Genomic DNA, 22,453 nt, shown 5'->3' on the forward strand with positions numbered 1-22,453 from the left:
AATACTAAGGACCTATCTCTAGTGATTTTCATACCCATATTTCAAATTGTGATTTTCCATTGCATTTTAGTTGTGTGCTTTTAAATATATTACTTCTTACGACTAGCTTTTGTTATTCATGAGCATGAAAACATAAGTTTTCTGTGGACCTGTGTTCAAAGAGAGCACTCTCACATATACTTTATTCTAATGGCTAGAATTTGATTCAGAGTCAAGTAGACAGTAACCTTACTTGAGGCAGAAATTAGAAACTGACATGATAATATTATCTTTGGGAACCTTCTTTATAGTCTCTCTTTTTGTAAGTCAATCATCAATCTGATGCTCAGAATTCAAAGAGCCTTTACTTATTGGAGCCCTATGTGATTCCCATTAGAAAAAAATGTCTCCCAGATGTGGTTTTATGGGTACATTGCTATCTATATTTCTGTTTCCCCTTTAGACTTTAGTACTGTTAAATGCCACTAAATTGCTTTCTAGTTACTATGCTGTTCAACCCTTGTTTTCTTGCTAAATTGTAGCACATGATAAGAGCTGAGACAAGTCTGCACTGGGTCTCTGGTCAATAAATGCTTATTCATGATGTCAATGATGATGATGTCTATTATGATGCTAATATCTTGACAGACAAGAAATCATTTCTCCAGTACCCGGGAAGAGATGGAAGAACTTAAGAAAAGGATGAAAGAAGCTCCGCAGACATGCAAACTTCCAGGACAGCCAACCATTGAAGGCTATCTCTATACGCAAGAGAAATGTGTGTGGCAATACAGGGATACCCCTGGGTTTCAGTAGACTGACACCTATTGCCACTTGGTCTCTCCAAACTCCAGGCACCCGTATAGTTCATAGTTCTCTGCCAGCTATACCTCTCTGGAGACCAGCATGGGAATGGGGAAAATTAAAAGGAAGAAAAACTGGAGGGAGAGGCTAAAGATTTGTCTTACAAAAGCTCTGGGATGATAAGACCTAAGGTTTCCTCTGAGATTCAAAATGAGGATTGTTAATTGCTTAACTCTTTCAATGACTCTTTAGGGCTAACATACAGGTAGGAGAAAGGAAGCATAAAATATTTATTCCACCTACTATATGCCAGGCCTGGTGCTAAGTGATTTAAAAATACGATCTCGTATAATCTTTGGAACCACCCTATCATACCCATTTTACATATGGAGCCACTGAAGCTTAGAGAGATCACTAGCTGAAAGTCACAGGTGAAAAAGTATGCAACAACGAATATATGTATGTTCATGTATAACTGAAAAATTCTGTTCTACACTGGAAATTGACACAACATTGTAAACTGACGATAACTCAACAAAATACAATTAAAAAAAAAGTCACTCAGCTGTCAAGTGGCAAGCGTAAGAGGAAACACAGGTTTATGAAATGACAAAGCATATTCTCCTATAGCTATACCCTGTATCTTGCCTTAAGATCACAGAGTTGCCTTTAAAGTACGAAACAACCATTGTGACTTCAGTGGGCAAGATAGTTGTTCATTTCTAACCAAGGAAACTGGGTTAATGTATCCTGTCACTGAATATTGCAAAAGATTCAAGCTTTCCTAGCTCCTAAATAGTGTTATATTTAAGCCTGTGTTTAGTATTTGATTTTCTTTTTCAACTATGACACAATGTTCCCAATGACTGTGATTTCAGTTCCTGACCAGAATTGTCCTACCTGGTGAGTAGGCTGAAAGGGCTACCCAGAGGTTACCAGTGGCAAAACCCACTGAAATCCACAAAGCATGACATTTCAGCAGCAATATTATCATGCTTTTACTCCCTTAAAGCAATTAACTTTTGATGACTTTCAAAGAAGTGTTCTTCCATTTGTCAGATTCATCTTTTCAATTCCACATTGCAGGATTTCTCAGTCTCAGTGCTATTGACATTTCAAGCTGGGTAATTCATTATTTTGGGGGTCATCCTGTACATTTTAGAGTGTTTAGAAGTATCTATAGCCTTGCTCAACTGTATTCTAACAGCATTCCCCGGGTATGATAACCTAAATGTCTCTAGGCATTGCCAAATGTCCCCTGAGAGGCAAAATTGCCCTTAGCTAAGAACCACTGCTGTATTATAAAAGAGGCACAGAATAATGGGTATGTAATCTTGGCTTTCATATCCTCTATGCCCCAGTTTTATAATTTGTTAAATGGATCTAACATTGCTACTCAGTAAGGATTATTTCTGCCAGACAATGTGAAATACTGGGGATAAAAAATGAATCAGCCTTGGTTTTTGCCTTTAAGAAGTTCACAGTCTGATGAAGAAGACACAATATGTCAAGAATTATAATGAAATGTATTGAGCACTGCACTTGGGGCAGATATGTGAGAGCTTCACTGAGGAAGTAGTATATGAAATGAAACTTGAATTGTGAGTGGGAGTTTGACAGGTAAAGAAGAGGATGAAGAAAATTTCAGGTGTCTACCCCTGCATGAGTAAAGGCAGAGAGGTGTGTGAGGATGTGGTTTATTCTGAGGGTCTTGGGGTGCAAGAACAGTTATGGCTTATAACTGTTGTCCTGATGTAATTATTAATATTGCCCTATTCACTCTTAAATATTCTTGAACTTGGACTATGAATTATATTGCCACCTATTTATTTGGTAACTGAAAGTAATTCAATGAGACAGGAGCATACAGCTAAGGGCAGCGAAAGACAACATTAGAAAGGTTAATATGATCACATTATAAAAGGCTTTGTGAGCCAACTTAAGGAGTTTGGAGAGAGTGGGAAAGCCACGGGTGGTTTGTAATAAGAGGAATGATATAAATAGAGATATATATATTAAAATTTTTTCTCTAGCAAGAGTAGAGAATGGACTAGAAAGGAGTGATGAGAGATGGGGAAAATCAGTGAGAAGACCACTGACATAATTAATTAGAGAAATAGTGAATTTTTGTTTTGTTTGAAATATCTCACTTTAAAAAAAGTCAACAATAGGGTCCTGAACTAATTCAGTTTGAAAACAGGTGGAAGGAAACACATGTAGGGGACAGAATGGGCGGAATTCAACCACCGATCAAATGGGGCAGGGTACAGGGAAGGAGGAGCAGAAGATTACAGAGATTTCCAACTCAAACAGGGAACATGGCAAGGAGAGTGGTTTGGAGAAATCCAGAGCAGATTTGGAAAGCAGCGGATGAAGATTAGGACATCCATGTGTGTAGCGGACAGGTGAAACTGCAGGGTTGGAGTTCAGGGGAAAGGTAGGGCTAAATCTGGATCATGAAGAGCATGCTGTACACCTCTTTTGTCTTAGGGGTGGAATGACCATGCAGCCAAAATATTTATTCTGTCAGCTCACTGTTGCCTATCTTTGTAGGGGCTTTGGGAATATCCTGGGTGAAATACTACTGCCAGTATGAGAAAGAGACCAAAACCCTCACCATGACACCTATGGAGCAGAAGCCAGGTGCTAAGCAGGTCAGTTCTTTTGTGTGCCTCATTTTTTCAAAATGCATCTGTGACTGCATCTCAAAAAACAGTATATGTTGACTTAGTGTCAAAGAATCAAGTCCATCACTGTCATGTGAAGCATGACTTCATATGTTCTCCTTGGCCCAAGTTTGCATTGGGACAGATAATACTCAGTTGAAAAATCTCTATGAATTATGTTGGGCCTTTGGAAAGTGCCCGTACTCTTGCAGAACATTTATTACATTATTACAAGTGCCCATCATATTGTACAAAGAAAATCTGTAAAAATATGGATAAATTGGAAGAGGAGAGTATCACTTGCTTTTAAGAAGTTTCTGCCATAGGATGCCTTTAAATAGCAAGTGTTTAAAGTACAGATCATTTTCCAAAATTCCTTTTTTAAGGGAGTATGTCTGTTGCCTGAAGTTGGAATAACTTATACCCTGCATTGTATGTAATACTCAAATATCTTTAAGTACTTAATGCTGCTGCTTCTGCACTCTAAACTTGTCTATTCCCAAAAGTGGCAAGATGAGTTTAACACACTGAGAAGATAGTTTACTTATCTGGAAGAACTTGATTTTATATATATATATATATACACACACACACACACACACACACATATACATATATATATTTATATAAATATATATATAATCTTATATATAATATATATTATTATGTTACATATTATTTTACATATTTGACCACCCAGCTAAAAAAATTACTCTTTCATCTCACTTTGCCTACCTTTGTAGAGGCTTTGGGAACATACACACATACACACACACACCCCTGAAGGTTTCTGAAGATAAGAACTGATAGACTGACTATTCATATTCTAAAAGTAGTTCAGTGCGTCCTTTTAACTGTCTCTCAGACAGGGTCTTAGGGTGTAATTTTTATGGATTTCCATTATTTACAAATTGTTTACAAAGCAAAACATAGTTTACTTGTTAGCATTGAAAGTTGTGATGCATGAAGACCCAATTTTGGTAGGCAGAAATTTGGAGATCTTCTGGGCCGATTTTTTTCTCCATTGCTGGTGCTTTCCACAGTAGGTCTCTCTTGTGTAGACTGTTCATAGGAAAGTACAGAGGATTGAGATTTGGCGGCTGGCTTTTGAAAAACCACTGTTCTTTTTTGTCTTTAACTACAAGTTTTGCTACTCTAGTTTGAATGTGGATTGGAGACGAGATGCACCTCTAAAGTTAACTACCAAATAGGGTTTCCAGAACCCTCATCCATGATTCTAATGTGGGCCAGTGACTCATCCATGACTCCAAAACTCTCCTTAGTTTCCAGTCTGTCAGTTGCCAAAGAACCTTTCAATATGGTTCCAATAAATTCACTCAATGCTGCAGCACAGAATGTGTTCCAGTTCTGTCAGAAGTTAGCTTATGTGTCTGACTGACAAGTGCTTTTAAGCAACACTGTCCTGCAGTCCCTTGCTTTGCTATTTGTCCAAACATTACTTCCCAAATCCTAGACTTCAAAGTTCCGTTCTTGGACAGTAGGCTCACAGGCGCCTACTGCAAAGCTGAAGCCAGAGATAGCAGATACCACTTTCATAGCTTCCAAGCAGATGAGAGCAAGCCCTTCTTTTAGTTTCTGTGTCCCTTTTACCTTTTCATTGAGTGGCTGCTTGCAAAAAGGCAATAATGTCAGCCTAAGCAGTTTTAACATGGGACTCTTCATGGAATAGAAAGAGGAACTTAGTTCTCTGTTTAGAAAAAGAAAAAAAGGAGGAGGTGTTAGAAGTAGTTATTTGAATTTCCCTAAATTGAGTTGGAAATGGTTTCCTTTTATCAGTTCTCTGACTCAGTTCCTTTTACTACTTTGTGTTTTAGAAAGGTGTATAATACAAATAAATGAGACTATAATAATGATAACAACATCAAATCTACAATTTATTGAATGTCTGCTATATGCCAGGCTCTGAACTAGACATCTTCTGTCATGTGCCTCATTTATACTCTCAGCAGCAATGTGAGGTATCATTAGCCCAGTTTGAAGATGGAAGAATTAATCATGTTTTTGACTGTGATACTTACCAGTGTTCCCTACCAATTCAGCCTGTTAACTTCCATTTGGGTTGTGCTGCTCACTTTACAGAGCACATTCCCAAATACCATTTTATAAGCTTCTCATCTCTTCCCTGTCATACAGTTGTGGTAAGAGGAGAGAGAGCTACATTTTGAATCTCAATAACTGTTTTGTTTGTTTGGTTATTCATTCATTCATTCTTCACATCAAGTGTTTTTCCTTCCACTTATACTGAAATATAAGTGACATATGGCACTGTATAATTTTAAAGTGTACAGCATAATGATTTGACTGACATACATCATGAAAGGATTACCACAATAAGTTCAATGAACAACCATCATCTCATATAGATACAAAATAAAAGAAAAAATGTCTTCCTTGTGATGAGAACTCAGGATTTACTCCCTTAATAATCTGGGTATATAAAATACAGAAGTGTTAATTTTATTAATCAAGTTGTAAATAATATTCCTAGTACTTATTCATTTTATAACGGGTAGTTTGTATCTTTTGATGCCTTTGTCCAATTCCCCATCCCCTTCCCCACCTCCCACCTCTGGTAACCACAAATCTGATCTCTTTTTCTTTGAGTTTTTTTGTTTGTTTGTTTTCAAGTATAATTGACCTAGAACACTATGGTAATTCCTGGTGAACAACATAGTGATTCAATATTTCTATACATTATGAAAGGATCACTATGATAAGTCTACTTATGATCTGTCACCATATAAAGATATTTCATAATTATTGATTATATTTGCCACACTGTCCATTTCATAACTGTGACATTTATTTTGTAGCTAGAAGTGTATATACCTCTTAATATTCCTCACCTATTTCTCACTTTCCCCCCTACCCTCTTCCCCTCTAGCAACCACCAGTTTGTTCTCTGTACCTATGACTCTATTTCTGTTTCATTATATTGGTTTATTTGTTTTGGTTTTTTTAGACTTAACATATAAGTGAAATCATATGGTATTTGTCTTTCTCTGTCTGACTTGTTTCACTTAGCATAATACCCTCTAGGTCCATCCATATTGTCACAAATGGCAAGATTTCATTCTTTTGTATGGCTAATATTTCATTATATTTAAATACTGCATCTTTTTTCTATTTATCTATTGATCGTCACATAAGTTGCTTCCACATATTGGCTATTGTAATTAATACTACTATGGACATATGGGTGCATATGTCCTTTCTAATTAGTGTTTTTATTTTCTTCCAACAAATACCCAGGAGTGGAATTGCTGGATCATGTGGAAGATCTATTTTTAAATTTTTGAGGAATCTCCATACAGATGTCCAGAGTTGCTGCACCAATTTACATTCCCACCAACAGTGCACAAGGGTTCCCTTCTGTCTACATCCTTACCAACATTTCTTATTAATTGATTTTTTTTTATGATAGCCATTCTGACAGGTGTGAGGTGATATCTCATTATAGTTTTGATTTGTGTTTCCCCAGTGACTAGTGATGCTGAACATCTTTTAATGTTCCTATTGGCCATTTATTTGTCTTCTTTTGAAAAGTTGAGACCCTCTGTCTATTTTTTATTTGGGTTTTTTGTATTTTTGATGTTGAGTTTTATGAGTTCTATGTATATTTTGGATATTAACTCCTTATCAGATACATTATTTGCAGATATCCTCTTCATTTAGTAGGTTGTCTTTCCATTTTGTTATAGTTTCCTTCACTGTGCAAAAGTATTTTAGTTTGATGCAGCTCCATTTGTTTATTTTTGCTATTGTTGCCCTTGCCTGAAAAGATAGACCCAAAAAATATTGCTAAGCCTGATGTCATAAAGAGGACTGCCTATGTTTTCTTCTAGTAGTTTTATACTTTCAAATCCTACACTTAATTCTTTAAACCATTTTAAGTTTATTTTTGTATGTAATTTGAGAAAGTAGTCCTGTTTGATTCTTTTGCATGCAACTTTCCATTTTCCTAACACCATTTATTGAAGAGGCTGTCTTTTCCCGTTGTATATTCTTGCTTCCTTTGTCATAGATTAGTGGACCATATAATTATAAGTTCATTACTGGGCTTTCTATTCTGTTCCATTGTTTTATGTGTCTGTTTTTGTGTCAGTACAATATTGTTTCGATTACTGTATCTTTGTAATATAATTTGAAATCAGGGAGCCTGATACCTTTAGCTTTGTTCTTCTTTCTCAAGATCATTTTGGCTATTCAGGATCTTTGCATTTTCCATACAAATTTTAGCATTTCTTATTCTATTTCTGTGAAAAATGCCATTGCTATCTTGATAGTGATTATGTTGAATCTGTAAATTGCCTTGGGTAGTATGGTCATTTTAATAGTGTTAGTTCTTCCCATCCATAAGCATGGACTATCTTTCCATTTGTTTGTGCCATCTTCAGTTTCTTTCATTATTGTCTTACAGTTTTGTAAGTACAGGTTTTTTACCTCCTTAGATTTGTTCCCAGGTATTTTATTCTTTTTTTAACATTTTTTATTGATTTATAATCATTTTACAATGTTGTGTCAAATTCCAGTGTTCAGCACAATTTTTCAGTCATTCATGGACATATACACACTCATTGTCACATTTTTTTCTCTGTGAGTTATCATAACATTTTGTGTATATTTCCCTGTGCTATACAGTGTAATCTTGTTTATCTAGTCTACAATTTTGAAATCCCAGTCTATCTCTTCCCACCCTCCACCCCCCTAGCAACCACAAGTCTGTATTCTCTGTCTATGAGTCTATTTCTGTCCTGTATTTATGCTTTGTTTTTGTTTGTTTGTTTTTGTTTTTGTTTTTTAGATTCCACATATGAGCGATCTCATATGGTATTTTTCTTTCTCTTTCTGATGAGAGTGTAAATGGGATTGTTTTTAAAATTTGTTTCTGATAATTTGTTGTTAGTATGTAGAAATGCCAGGTTTCTGTATATTAATTTTGTATCCTGCAATTTTACTGAATTCATTAGCGAGTGATGTTTTTTGCTGATGTCTTTATGATTTTCTAATTATAGTATCATGTCATCTATGAACAGTGACAGTTTTACTTTTTCCTTTCCAATTTTTCCAATATGGATTCCTTTTATTTCTTTTTTCTTGGCTGATTGCTGTGGCTAGGATTTCCAATACTATGTTGATCAAAAGTGATAAGAGTGTCTTGTCTTGTTCCTGATCTGAGAGGAAGTGCTTTCATTTCTTCACCATTGACTATGATGCTATTTGTGGGCTCATTATATTTGTTATTTATTGTGTTGAGGTATGCTCCTTGTATATCAAATTTGTGAAGAGTCTTTTTAAACCATAAATGGATGTTGAACTTTATCAAAAACTTGTTCTGCATCTGTTGAGATAATCATATGGTTTTTATTCTTCAGTTTGTTAATATGGTGTATTGCATCAAATTATTTGTGGATATGGAGCCATCCTTGCATTTTTGGGATAAATCCCACTTGATCATGTTGTATGATCTTTTTTCATGTACTATTAAATTGGGTTTGCTAATATTTTGTTGAGGACTTTTTCATGTATGTTCATCAGTGATATTAGCCTGTAATTTTCTGTTTTTGTGTTGTCTTTGTCTGGTTTTGGTATCAAGGTGATGCTGACCTTTTAGAATGTGGTCAGAGATGTTCTTGCCACTGTAATTTTTTGGAATAGTTTGAAAAGGTAGGTGTTAGTCTTCTTTAAGTATATATATGTGTGTGTGTGTGTGTGTGTATACAATTTTTTAAATTTGATGATCTCTTAATTTTGAATAGGTTTTAACCACCTTTCATTTTTGCTACCTCAGTGTTTAATTTTTTTGACATCATATTTTACACCTTTTATTTGTGTATCCTTTAATTACTTATAATGGATATAGATGACTTACTACTTTTGTGTTTTAACCTTCCTACTAGCTTTAGACATAGATCTACTACCTTTACTGTATATTTGACTTTACCAATGAGATTTTTCCTTTCATAATTTTTAAAATTTGTAGTTGTAGCCTTTTCTTTTCCACTTATTGATATCCCTTTACCTTTCCTGTAAAGCTGTTTTAGTGGTCCAGAATTCTTTCAGCTTTTCTGTGAAACGTTTTATCTCTCCTTCAGATCTGAATGATAGTCTTGCAAGCTAGAGTATTTTTGGTTGTAGATTTTCCCCTCTTATCACTTTGCATATATGGTACCAATTCCCTCTGTCCTGAAAAGTCTGCTGCTAGTCTTATGAGAGTTCCCTTGTAGGTAACTGTTTGCTTTTCTCTTGCTATTTTTAATATTATCTCTTTATCTTTAATGTTTTCCATTTTAATTACATTGTGTCTTGATGTGGACCTCCTTGGGTTGATACTATTTGAGATTCTACATGCTTCCTAGATGTCTGTTCATTTCTCAGTTTAGGGTAGTTTTCAGCTTATATGTCTTCAAGTAAATTCTGCCCCTCTCTCTCTTTCTTCTTCTGTGACCCTTATAATGTGAACATTAATGTGCTTGATGTTTTCCTAGAAGTCTCTTAAATTGTCCTCACTTTTTAAAATTCTTTTTTATTTTTATTGTTCAGCCTGTGTGATTTCCACTACTCTGTCTTCCAGTTCACTCATCTTTCCTCTTTATCATCTAATCTACTGTTGATTCTGTCAAATGTATTTTTTATTTCAGTTACTGTATTCTTCTGTTTGGTTCTTCTTTATTTTTTTTCTTTTTGTTAAGCTTCTCACTGTGTTCACTCATTATTCCCCTCAGTTCACTGTGCATGTTTATGATCATTACCTTGAAACCTTTTTTAGGTAAAATGCATGTTCATTTTGCTTAGCTCTTTTTCTGGAGTTTTATCTTGTTCTCTTTTTTTATTATTATTATTTTTTTATCTTGTTCTCTTGTTTCAAACATGTTCCTCTGTTTCCTTATTTTGTCTGATTCTCTGTTTAATGTTTATGTATTAGGTGGGTGTCCTTATCTTGGAGAAGTGGCCTTATATAAGAGATGTCCTACTGGGTCCAGAAGTACACTTCCCTCTCTTCACAGGAGCTATATGATGTAGGGTATGCCTTATGTGGGCTGTGTGGGCCCTTCTGTTTTGGCAGGGCCTACTGTTGTAGGCACACTGATGGACATGGCTGACCCTTCACCTGGTTGGTTGGTAGGTCTTGTCTAGGGCTGAAGCTGCCACCCACTAGTGGGTGGGTCTGAGTCCCATGGTGGATGGCTGTGGGGCCCAGGGAGTCCTGGGACTGGTGCTTGCCCATTGGTGGGTGAGGTTGTGTCCTGGTCCTTGTGCTGGCCCACTGGTGGGCATGGCTGGGATACTAGTTGGCTTCTTATAGGGCCCAAAGTGGGTGTCCCAGTGTGTTTCAAGTTGCTGCTAGGCCAAGCTGGGGCCTGGGAGCTAGTGTCAGCCTGCTCTTTAGCAGGGCTGGATCCTGTGTTGTCTGGTTTCAGGGCACGGTGTCTCAGTGCTGGTTTCAGCACACTGGTGAGCAGTGTTAGAGCCCCATGTGTCCTGGGGCTGGTTCCTTCTTGCTAAGGAGTGAGGCCAGTTCCTGGGGCTTATGCTGGCCCACTGGTGGATAGGGCTGGGTCCTGTGCCCTCTATTGGAAGGGGCTAGGTCCTGGAATTGCTGGGTGGTCCAGGGGGACCTATGGCTGCTGCTAGCCTGTTGGTGGGTAGAGCCATATCCCTGTGTGGCTGGCTGCTTGGCTTGCTGTGTCCCAGGACTGGTGCCACCTTGCTGTTGGTTGGGACCATGTCTGGCACTAATAAGCTAGAGTGAGTATTCCAAAATGGTGCTTGCCAGCACCTGTGTCCTCATGGTAAAATAAACTCCCCAATAAATGCCTGCCGCCAGCATCTGTGTCTCTGGGGTGAGTTCCAGCTGTCTCCTGCCTTTCTGAGTGGCTCTCTAATACCAGCAAGTGGATTTGACCCAGGCTCTTTTCTAATCACTGTCTCTGTCCTGGTTTCTCAGAGCATGTGAGATTTTGTATGTGCCTTTTAAGAACAGAGTGTCAATTTTGTACACCCTTCAGTCTCTCCCAAAAGCAAGGCCTGCTGGCTTTCAAAGCCAGTTGTTCTGACACCTTGTCTTCCTGGTGCAGGACCTCTTGACTGGGAGCCCAATATGGTGACCAGACCCCTCGCTTCTTTGGGAGGAAGTCTGCAATTGTAATTATTTTCCCAGTTGTGGGTCACCTACCCAGAGGTGTGGGTCTTGACTATACCATGTCTCTGCCCCTCCTACCCATCTAGTTGTAGTTCCTTCTTTATTTTTTTTACCATAGCTTTTATTTTTATTTATTTATTTATTTATTTATTTTTTTAACATTTTTTTATTGAGTTATAGTCATTTTACAATGTTGTGTCAAATTCTAGTGTAGAGCACAATTTTTCAGTTATACATGAACATATATATATTCATTGTCACATTTCCTTCTTTATATTTTTAGTTGTAGAAGATCTTTTCTGCTTATTTTCAGATTGTTCTTATCAATAGTTGCTATGTAAATAGTTGTAATTTTGCTGTGTCTGGGAGTACATAAGCCTTGGGTCTCCCTACTCCACCATCTTGAATACTCCTATCTCAAGAACTGGTTTCAAATCCCAGCTCTGTGGCCTAGTAGTTTTTTGATCTTGAGTATACTGAATGTTCTTCACTATCATTCTCCTCATCAGAAAAAATGGCAAGGATGATAATGTAGTACATAAATATTTATTGAGTGCCAACTCTTTACTATATACTAGAGATATAAAGATAAAGAAAACACTGTCCACATCCTTTAGGAGTCAAGTGGGGAAGTCAAACAAAAAAAGGAAGCTTTAATACAATGTGGAAAACACATAGTAGACCATATATGAAATTGGGGAAGGAATTTTGAGGAAGTGAAAGCTGAACTACAGTTTGCATAAGTAAGAGGTTAGCCAGTCAAAGAATATAGATAAAGTCATTTTAGGTAGAGGAAATTGTAAATGCAAATTTGGAGTCATGAAAGATCACGGCATATGTGTGAAATAAGAATACTTTTGCATGGATATGGCATAAAACAGATGATGGTGGCTGGAGGTGAACCTGGAGTGGTGGGCAGGGTCTAGACCCCTGAGCTGTGGCATTGCCAAATCTAAGGGAGTTGAGAGTTTAAAAAGGTAGGGTGAGTTCATGATGATGTCAATCACTGTCCTAGGGCAAGGCTAACAATGCTTGATACCCTATGTGTTGGGGTTGGGAAGGCAGATTGAAAGATTGACTTAGAGCTGTGTTTTTATAGTTCAGGAGAGGAAAAGGGTAGGCCTGCAAAGGGTTTGAGTGTGCCAGTAAGAGAGAAATATTGGATGATCAGCTGTATGGACCAGTTTGAATGGTATAGTGCTTAGGCACAGACCTAGCATTTGGGCAGTGTTTCTGAATTTGAGACAGCAATATGGGTAATATTATTCCCATTTAATAGATTGTGCAGTTTATATTCAGAGATGGAAAATGATGTACCCTGGGCCATTATAGCTAGTAAGTGGCATAACTGAGACAAAACTCCAGGTTTTAAACTTCCTAGTTTATTGATATCTCTACTATACTGACTTGGGTGAATTTGGGTAAGCCATTTTACCTCTCTGAGCCTCACTTCCCTCTAAGGGTTGTTATGAAGAAAGATAGTTTAGAAATACCTGGCATAATATATGGCATGTAGTCGGTGATCAATAAATGTTACTTCTCTTACCTATACCACGTTGTCTCTGTTGAGATAATAGAGGGAAGCTGGGTGATGTGGGATTTGGGAAATTGTAATCTGTAGACACAGTGGATGTCTGTGATCTTGTTAAGTATCCACAAGACCAAGGTGGGCTATATCCTGCACATAGGAAATACCAAATGCCACCTTGACAATTACACAAATTTTCTTATTTTCCCTACTCCTGCCCTATCTTTGGAGAGGTTGCTTTTGCAATTCCTGTCATTCGTCAGAGTCTGGAAGTGGATAACAAAAATGTTTGTCTCCCCTTTTGTATATACCCCTTTCATGGAAAGAGTGTTTCAGAAAGACACTTACCTATTGCAACCTCTCTACCAAGAAGTCTCACGAAAATTTTATTCTGTACACTTAATGCCACTTGGGCCGCCTGTTTCTCCTACATCCTCCTTACATGTTGTGTAATTAGCTTCCTATGTAATATACCACACTTGGAAAAGAGCACTGGCTTATCCTGAGCATTTTCTCCTGGACTCAGCCATTGGTTTTTGGAGCAGAGAAAAACCATCTGCCACTTTGTTGCAACTATCATTTGAAGGAACAAGGTTCTCAATGAGCTAAACATTGCTCCTGCTGCACTGACAGATGCCTTCCAAGTGACACAGAAGACACTGCATTAGGCAGAAGAAGCTTCTATGTATTATTTTTCAAATTGGCTATTAATCCTTCTCTTATATCAGGGGCCCTTGGACTTAACCCTGAAGTACTGCGTGAGAAGGAAGACGGAGTCTATCGATAAGAGATTCTGTTTTGATATAGAAACTAATGAAAGGTAAGCGGTGTTTGTGTGAATTGGCAATGTCTCCATGTGCCAGGTGCTGAGCCTGGGTAGGTATTTTATTTTCCTCTGTCATCTCTATTTGATAAAAATGAGCACATCTATTCATGGCATTTTTGTCTTGGCTCTTCTCACTGCCCTTCACAGGGATCGCTGTCAGACCTGGCCCAGGCCTGGTTCTCTCTATGCAAGGTTCAATCAGCTTTGCCTCAACTGCTCTAGGCAGCAAAAGCTACTCTTAGGATTTAATTTGCTATTATAGACGCAAAAGGTTCACATTTGGTGATGATGCCAAAAGGACAGAATAACAAAAGCCATTCTTTTTATCTCCTAATATAACATACAAGAAAACGTGAATTGGAACACATATTTAAGTGAAAAGTGATTGGGTTGAGGGTCATAGTGGTATTGGGGAGTTTGGGGAGTCTTTATTTCCCCTACTTGGTGCAAACATGATATGGACTTTTTCTACTTTGCAGGTATTTATGTAAAGTTGAAATAGTTTGATTATCAACTTTCAGATTTCAGTAGAGGCATGTCAACTCAGTTGTATTTGTTTCTCTCCAGTCCCCTCTTTTAAAAGAAAAAAATTTAATGGAGGTACTGGGGATTGAACCCAGAACCTCGTGCAGGCGAGGCATGTGCTCTATAACTGAGCTTTACTCTTTCTCCTCCAGTGTCCTTTTTTTGAATCTAGGCAATTTTATCAGTAGGGAATTGATCCTTTAAATTTTAAAATGAGAGTGCTTGGAGTTACTTTAGAGATAGGCATATTATGTAGTAGGGAGGCTGATCCAGAATTCAGTGAGTAAGTGTCTATTATTTCTATGTATTAGACATTGAGTAATATAATAGAATTTAGCAAAATGATTGTATGGCTAGAAAGGAACTTGAAGGTTGATTTACAATTGTCATACAAACAAAATTATCAATGACTGGAATCATAGATTAGACTAAGAAAATAGGGCATATTTTTTGTCTGGGAATAAGCAACTATTTGTTTCTCCATTTTAAATGTTTGTTTGTGAATCTATATGGTTTTGTTGTTGTTGTTGTTAAAAATAGATGGTCCCAATCAAAGATGGCTGTAACCATAAATAAACATTGTTACCAATAATGATGAATCTGTCACTCATTTTTCCCATCTGCTTGAGGCCCAGTAGGAAGGGAAAAGTGACTGTTAGCTGTGACCTCCTTTTCTTAAAACTTTAAAGTGTCTATGGCTCTGCAGCATCAAGGTGCTTAGGTGAAATTAATCTTTTCTGTGTCTAGTTCCATTCTGATTTCCTTCTCAGCTCAAATTTGCAAGCTGCTTGCAAATAATATTTCCAGGAACGCAAAGCAGTTGCAAACAGTTTGCTGGAGTTTAGGGGCTAGGATCAATTCACCTTTATATATCTTGTACCAAGTACTACTTAGCTCATGGTAGATACTAAATTTGGTATTCATTTTTAAATGTTTTTTTCCTACCCTAGAATGCTGAGGAATTCTGAGACTGAACCCAGGAATTCAAATTTTGTTGTGTCTCTGATTTTACTTGCCACATATTGGGCACTTTAAAAAACATTCCCTCATTTAAGCTCCTCCTCCATTTTATAAGTGAGGAGACTAAGACTTGGATATATTTAACTGCCTTGCCTAATCAAAGTCACATAGCAGCAATACTGAGCTCAAACCGTGGTCTGTAGGTCTCCAAAATCCATGTTCTTTTTGATTTTACTTCATTGTCTATTATAAGCAGAATAAATATATTGTGAAATAGAGGGTCAAATATAATAATGAACAGATGCTGAGGTACCTCTGTGCATGTGGAGTTTTCTGAGGGATGTGACATCTTTCCTGGATAGTCAATCTGATATAAGGGACAGAGGCTGGCCTCCCTGTAGGCGTGAGGCACCCGAACGCATGTTCTCTGCAGGATAGAACAAAGGAGTCCCTTTTCTATTTCAGGAATAGAGGATAACTCTTTTATTAGTGTTCCTACCAATATTTGAAGCCACAGGCTCATAGCCCATCAGAGCTTGAAGGGGAATAAGAATAAGAATAAGAATAAGAATAAGAATAAGTATAAGAAAAAGAAAAAGAAAAAAAGAATAAGAATAAGAATAAGAATAAGAATAAGAATAAAAGAATAAGAATAAGAATAAGAATAACAGCAATGACACTGGTGGCAACAGCAACAACTGCTAACATTTGCTAAGTACCTCCTATGTGCCAGGCAACATTCTCAGCCTTTTAAGTGTATAATTTCTGTTAGTTTTCATCACAGTCACATGAAATAGAGGGTGTTATTATCCCAATTTCACAAAGAGAAGGGGGCAGAGAGAAAAGCAGCTTAGGTGATACAGCTAGTAAATGTTCGAGCTAGGATCCAAATCTAAGTGTACTAGTTTCCAAACTCACACTCTTGACCACTGCACTCTACTGCAGATATGTTTGTTTTAGATGGGTGAGTGAGACCTCAGGGAGGGCAAAGGATTGGTCTAAGGTCATCATGGAAAAGCCTGGACTAGAAGTCAGTACTCTTTCTACTTTGTCATTTTGTTCTTAACAATAATATTCTTTGAATTTGACTTTCAGTAGCACTGAAGAATCTCGAAATTCTCCCTAAATAGTCACTTACTTATTCTTTCAGCTTCTCTATATAGTCAAGAGAGGACGCATAGTGCCTTTTTGATTTCCCAGATAGGGAAAGTGAGTTCTAAGATGGGTTTAATATTCTATGTAGTCTACAGCATCTGCTTTTATGTCTGTTGCTCATTTGCTTATCCTCCTTCCTCTGGCTTCAGGACTGAGTCAGGAGCTGTCTTTACAAAGATTTCTAGACTTTCTAGCCCCATAAGATATATCCCAAAGACTGGATATTTCTTAGAGAAAGGTAAACTTGAAAGAATCCAGCCCAAAGCCAAGTCCCAGTTTTCAGTTAATTCTGGCTTAAAAATCATTTGGGGGCTTTTCTTTTTAAAGAGTGCTTAAATGAATGAGAGATGGAAGGACAGGCAGAACAAAATTGGAGCTGGAAAGGACCTCCCACCTCATCTGTTCCAACACTTTTATGGATAAAGAAACTGAGGCCCAGTGACTTTTCGACTGAACTCTCTCATCATTATTCTTATCATTTCATGACTCCGAGAGAGAGAGGTCTCATCTTAACATAGAAGGAGTAAGAGGAGCAAGCTTCTCATAATGACACAGCTAAGTAGAGAAAGGAGGAGACTTTATTCTTGCAAGAATATGGTCAGTCCCAAATTCTAGTTTGGTTGTGAAGGTCTGAAAAGAACAGAATATACCAACTTAGAGTATCTCTGGGTATTTGTAGCTTGCAAGTAAATAGAATAAAATTGGATTTGAAGTCTTCTGCCATGCAGAAGATGCCTTATAGTGTAGTGGTTAAGAAGGAACATGGTTACTGGACCAAAATTCCTCAATTGAAATCCTGGCACTATACAGACCCACTATGTGAACTTAGGTGACCTCCCTGTGCCTCAGTTTCCCCTTCTGTAAAATAGGGATTACTATAGTCCTGACTCTGTAGGCTTCCTGAGAAATTAAGTTAGTTAATACCTATGAAATATTTAGAAAAGAACCTGGCATCTAGTGAGCATAGAATAACTATTAGTTATTATTATTCATAAGATTGCTTAAATGAGCCAAAAGTCCTCCTCCCTGTGGCTGAGCCATTACATATGTTGTTGAATTCTTTCCACCTGAAGTGCTCCCTGGACATCCTAGGTGGTAGAAGTAGCAAAGCCAATTTTCTGATAGATGAGTGTGTCCCTAGAGCTCAGACAAAATGGCTGGTTTTCAAGAGAGAGAGGCAGAGAAAACCTCAGTTTGACTCAAGCACAATGAGGCCAATATAAATGTGTATTATGCTGAGATATCAGCATCTGCCTTTATATCTGCCTTCCTATTTCCTTGCCTGACCCTGGCATGAAGTCATCAAGGTACCACCTCCACCAGCATTTCCAAAGTTAACTATTCTCTAAGTGTTCCATTGTTTTTCTGAGTAAGAGCAATTTTGAAAAGTTGGTATTTTGTATGCCTGTGCCTGCTCAGTGTGACAACTCCCAGGGCTGAGAGGGGCCCTAAATCATAAGACTCCATTCTCTCAGGTGAGTTTTCTGATTTCAACTTGCCATTTTTTCCTTAGGCCAGGAACCATCACTCTGCAGGCCCTTTCAGAAGCTAACAGAAGACTATGGATGGAGGCCATGGATGGGAAAGAACCTGTAAGTTACACTGGGGAAACCTTAGCAACATAGTTCAGTGTATGACTGCATTCTAGTGGCAGCAATGTATCTAGGACAATTAAATGGTAATAGATCATTCAGACTCAAAATTTCAGAGGTAGAAGGAATTGTTGATTTGACACCTTTGGTTTAACAAGTTAGACAGCTTGAGTTCCAGACTTCTCTTGGATCATCCTCAGAAAGGCATCATGATGGGCCAAGAATCCAGCCAGGTCTCTAAACTTCTTGCTCTGGTGTTAGATCATGTAGCTGTGCCCACAAGATTGTCTTGAGAAAGAAAATTCAGCCTTCTTTCAATTTATAACATTAGTATGTGTTTCACATATAACAATGGAAAATAATTTCCATGGCTGTGAACAAGTGTTTATTAAGATTTTATTCAAGATGGTTTTGCTGCTCTTCCCTTACATCCCCAAGTCAGCTTATCCTCTTTAAAGGCAGGAGATGGCAATGCCATCCTGTACCCCAAGATGCATCACTCCGTTTAGAACATTGTTACATAGGAGGATAAGCAATACTTTAACAGGGTTAGTGATTATCGTAGAAATACTGATATGAACAGAGATCATTGAAAAGCATTTTCTCTCCCTAATATCTTCTGAGTAGGTTTCTTCTTGTAGCATATGAAATAATATCAGCTTCATAGTGTTGGAATCCCTCATGTTTAGATTTGGATCCTGGTTCTGTCATTCAGTGGCTGTGTGACTTTGAACTAGTTATTTCATCTCTATGAGACTGTTTTCTCTTCAGTAAAATGGCTTGGTTAATCTCTGTTCTCCCGACCTCAAAGAGTTGCTTTGAAAAATCAAATGAAAGCTAGTCTCTCAACCATAACATGCTATATTAGTTTTAGGTGCTTCTAACTGGTCTGAAGGATGGGTGTAAAGCTACTGAAATTCAACAGTATTAGAATACAGTCTAATCTTCTGGCTTTATTCAAAGCAAAAACTTGCCAAAAGGGGGGAATACATTACAGGGCTTCCTTTCTGTGTGTTCTCAGTACCCCAGAGACTAAAGAGGAATGCCTAGATGCCAGATTCCATTTATAGCAACCAAAAAGGAAGCAGGAGAGAAGTGGTGTTGTGAGGACTGGCATCCAGAAAGGAGGCCGGGGTCTTTCCTCCTGTCCCTCCCAGAAACCTGGAGCTTAACTATTACATGCCTGTGATGTTTCTCTAGGAGGATGCTAAGAGGCTCAGCAAGGCATTTTACTTTTAATTCTCTGTCTTGAACTTACTCTTCCTCTGAGATTTTAAAAATCAAAGGATACAGATGGCTTTTGTGGAGAATGATGGTAGAACATGGGCCCAGTGAATGTGTACCTTACCAACTTGATTACAGCAGATGTTTCACAAATACCTTGTTTATAAAAGTGGCAACAAAAGCTGGCCAAGCACAGAAACCTCTCTCACTGAAATCATCCATGGGCCATAATGGCAGAAAATTTTCTTTGAAAAGAAGAGATGGTTAAAGCAGACTCTATAGATGGCATATAGAGGGCTTATTTCCTGCAGCCTCACATTGCTAATGTTGTGGCTACTTTACTAAACCTCCAAATTCACGAATCTTACACATGATATGCGTGCCTTTGCTTAAAATGTCAAAGAAGATCAAAGCTTGAAAGAACACCTACTTCAACTCTGATCATTTTAGAGAGATGAAATTTGCAGTCTAGAGAATGAAAAGAACATGACTAAGATTTCATAATAAGGTAGAGGTGGAGAGATGGAGCCAAGACTAGACTTCAAGAGTCAAGGATCTCCTCTGATCTTTCACATAGCCATCACAGTGTATACTTCAAGATGACTCAGGGAAATCTTGGTTAGTGCATGGATCTCTTTCAGACAGGCACTTCCTTTTCCACAGGGAAACACCCATTAACTAGTCTTTGGGGTGAGAGTTTGGTATTAGGAATATGTACATTTTAGCATCAATGTCATTACCCAAGTATCTATGAGAAAACCACTTCCTTTCTCTCATGCTCTATTGCTCCATCAGAAAAATTCTCCAAGCTTTACATAAATCAATGTCTAAATGGGCAGGCTACAACTGCACTGAACTGTATAAAATCCAGTGTAATCTTTTGGAATCATTAATCCAACTGTTTTCCAGGAACTTGAGCACAGATGATTCTCTTTAGCCTACTTTTTTCTTGTTAAAGTTGCTCATGGTTTTGATGACTTATTTGGGGAAAGAGATTTAGCATTATTGGCTATACTTACTTACAGTGATTCACAATAGCCATGGCTCTTTCTGTCTCTTCTTTTGTAGATCTACCACAGCCCCATAACGAAGCAGGAAGAAAGTGAGTCAAATTTCTCATCTACTGACATTATAAACCGCTAGCTATCCTAATCACACTAAATGCTATTGTCAGTGTTATATAATATTGACACGAGTGTGCTTATGGATACCTCTGGGTGGAATGAAATTCTAGCCTGCTTTTTTAAAATGTGTCTGTTGATTGAACTAAGGAAGTCACTTTATCTTAGCTTATGGGTGGGGTAACAGTAGAGATGTAAGAAACACATTATATCCTTCTTGTTCTAGACACATGATAGAAATTGTGTGCATTTCCAGCCTAACATTTCACATTTCACATTTGATGTTGCTCAGGCCTGAAGCAGACATAATGCAAAGGGCTAACTAAGAGCATTTTGTGTTATAAGAGTAAATACTTGAACTACCCTCCCCCCAAAACAATAAAGGTGATTGAAGTAGAGCAACCAAACCCCTAGTTCTCTTACTGCAATATCTTAGCAAAATTATTGACTGTTTGGTAGGTGAATCATTACAGCAGGATCTAACTCTGCTTTTCTTTGCTTGAAACAGTGGAGCTGAATGAAGTTGGGTTTAAGTTTGTCAGGAAGTGCATCAATGTCATTGAGACCAAAGGTAAGATATGAACCACAGTCTTGGCTTTATTCTTTTTTTGAATGGTTTTATTATTTGTGTATATATGTATCTATTTAATTTGTATTGAAGTATATAGTTGATGTACATTATATGTTATGGGTGTACAACATAATGATTCACAATTTTTAAAGTTTATATTCCATTTATAGTTATTGTAAAATATTGGCTATATTACCTGTGTTGTATAATATATTCTTGTAGCTTATTTATTTTATTCATAATAGTTTGTATGTCTTAATTCCCTACCCCTGTTGTGCCCATCCTGTCCTCTCTCTCCCCACTGATAACCACTAGTTTGTCCTCTTTATCTTTGAATCTGTTTTTCTTTTGTTATATTCACTATTTTATTTTATTTTATTGATTCCACATATAAATGATATCATACAGTACTTGCCTTTCTCTGTCTGACTTATTTCACTAAACATTTTACCCTCCAAGCCCATCCATGTTGTTGCAAATGGCAAAATCTGGTCATTCTGAATTTATCCCAGGTAACTTCTCTACAGTAGCAATGACATCATCTATTGGTCAGGACCCATTTTAGGAATGAAGACTATTTATAAACCTTGAGTATCAGACACAATTTTTAAAATTTCAGCAAATTCCAAATTAGTGGTATTTAAGCATGTTTGGATAATTTGTGGTTTTCTGCTTTTAACTAAAGAGTTTCAAATGTCTTACAAAGTATTCTGAAATACTATCTGTCACTCTTCAAGTAGTGTTATGATAGTTCCATCCTAAATAGACAGGAGTTCAGTTTCTGCAACAATACATATTGTTTTACGAATTGATGGGGGCCAAGCTTAAGTCAGACAAATATGGAATCAGCATTTTTTCCAGGCTGACAATAGTCTCTATCTGGTTTCTCTCTGGGAATATTTTGGTTGTAGGCAAGTGCTTGGGCCTTTTTTTTTTTTTTTTAATGTTGCTTTAATCTGTCTCCATGCACAAAATGACTGCTTCATATCTGCCGTACTCCAGCCCTCTATTACTTTATATCACTGGTTGGGGGCATCTTGAAGGTTAATACATCCTCCTTTTTCAAGTAAACACTAGCTCCTTTCCAAGATGGCCACACCGTTCTCAGCTATCCACTGCTACTCACCTAAGCATATTCTTTTATTTTACTATAGAGTATGTTCTTTTCTATTCAGGTTAATGAGGGCTTAGTGCAATCCAAATGAAAGTATGGAAAGAATAATTTGCAGACATGTTTCAGGACTATTCCCCTCTTGCAGGGGAGCACTGGAGAGCTTGGAGAGAGTTGGGAGACTGTTTCCTGTTTTAACTGTCTCCATTGTAAAAGTACCTACTTTC

General features: G+C 37.5%; 1 protein-coding gene across 3 annotated transcripts in view; it reads left to right on the forward strand.

Annotated features, from left to right (window-relative positions):
• The window catches only part of OPHN1 (oligophrenin 1), a 586,519-nt gene that overhangs the window by 337,957 nt on the left and 226,109 nt on the right, over window positions 1-22,453 (forward strand). For all 3 annotated transcript variants that reach the window (XM_010973648.3, XM_010973647.3, XM_045509198.2), the window contains exons 9-14: window positions 628-757; window positions 3,337-3,437; window positions 13,870-13,961; window positions 18,121-18,199; window positions 20,492-20,525; window positions 21,053-21,115. In XM_010973648.3, the coding sequence (XP_010971950.1) occupies window positions 628-757; window positions 3,337-3,437; window positions 13,870-13,961; window positions 18,121-18,199; window positions 20,492-20,525; window positions 21,053-21,115 (499 nt within the window). The remainder of the gene's footprint in view (window positions 1-627; window positions 758-3,336; window positions 3,438-13,869; window positions 13,962-18,120; window positions 18,200-20,491; window positions 20,526-21,052; window positions 21,116-22,453) is intronic.

Source organism: Camelus bactrianus, chromosome X, assembly GCF_048773025.1.
Source record: "Camelus bactrianus isolate YW-2024 breed Bactrian camel chromosome X, ASM4877302v1, whole genome shotgun sequence".
Lineage (NCBI taxonomy): Eukaryota > Metazoa > Chordata > Mammalia > Artiodactyla > Camelidae > Camelus > Camelus bactrianus.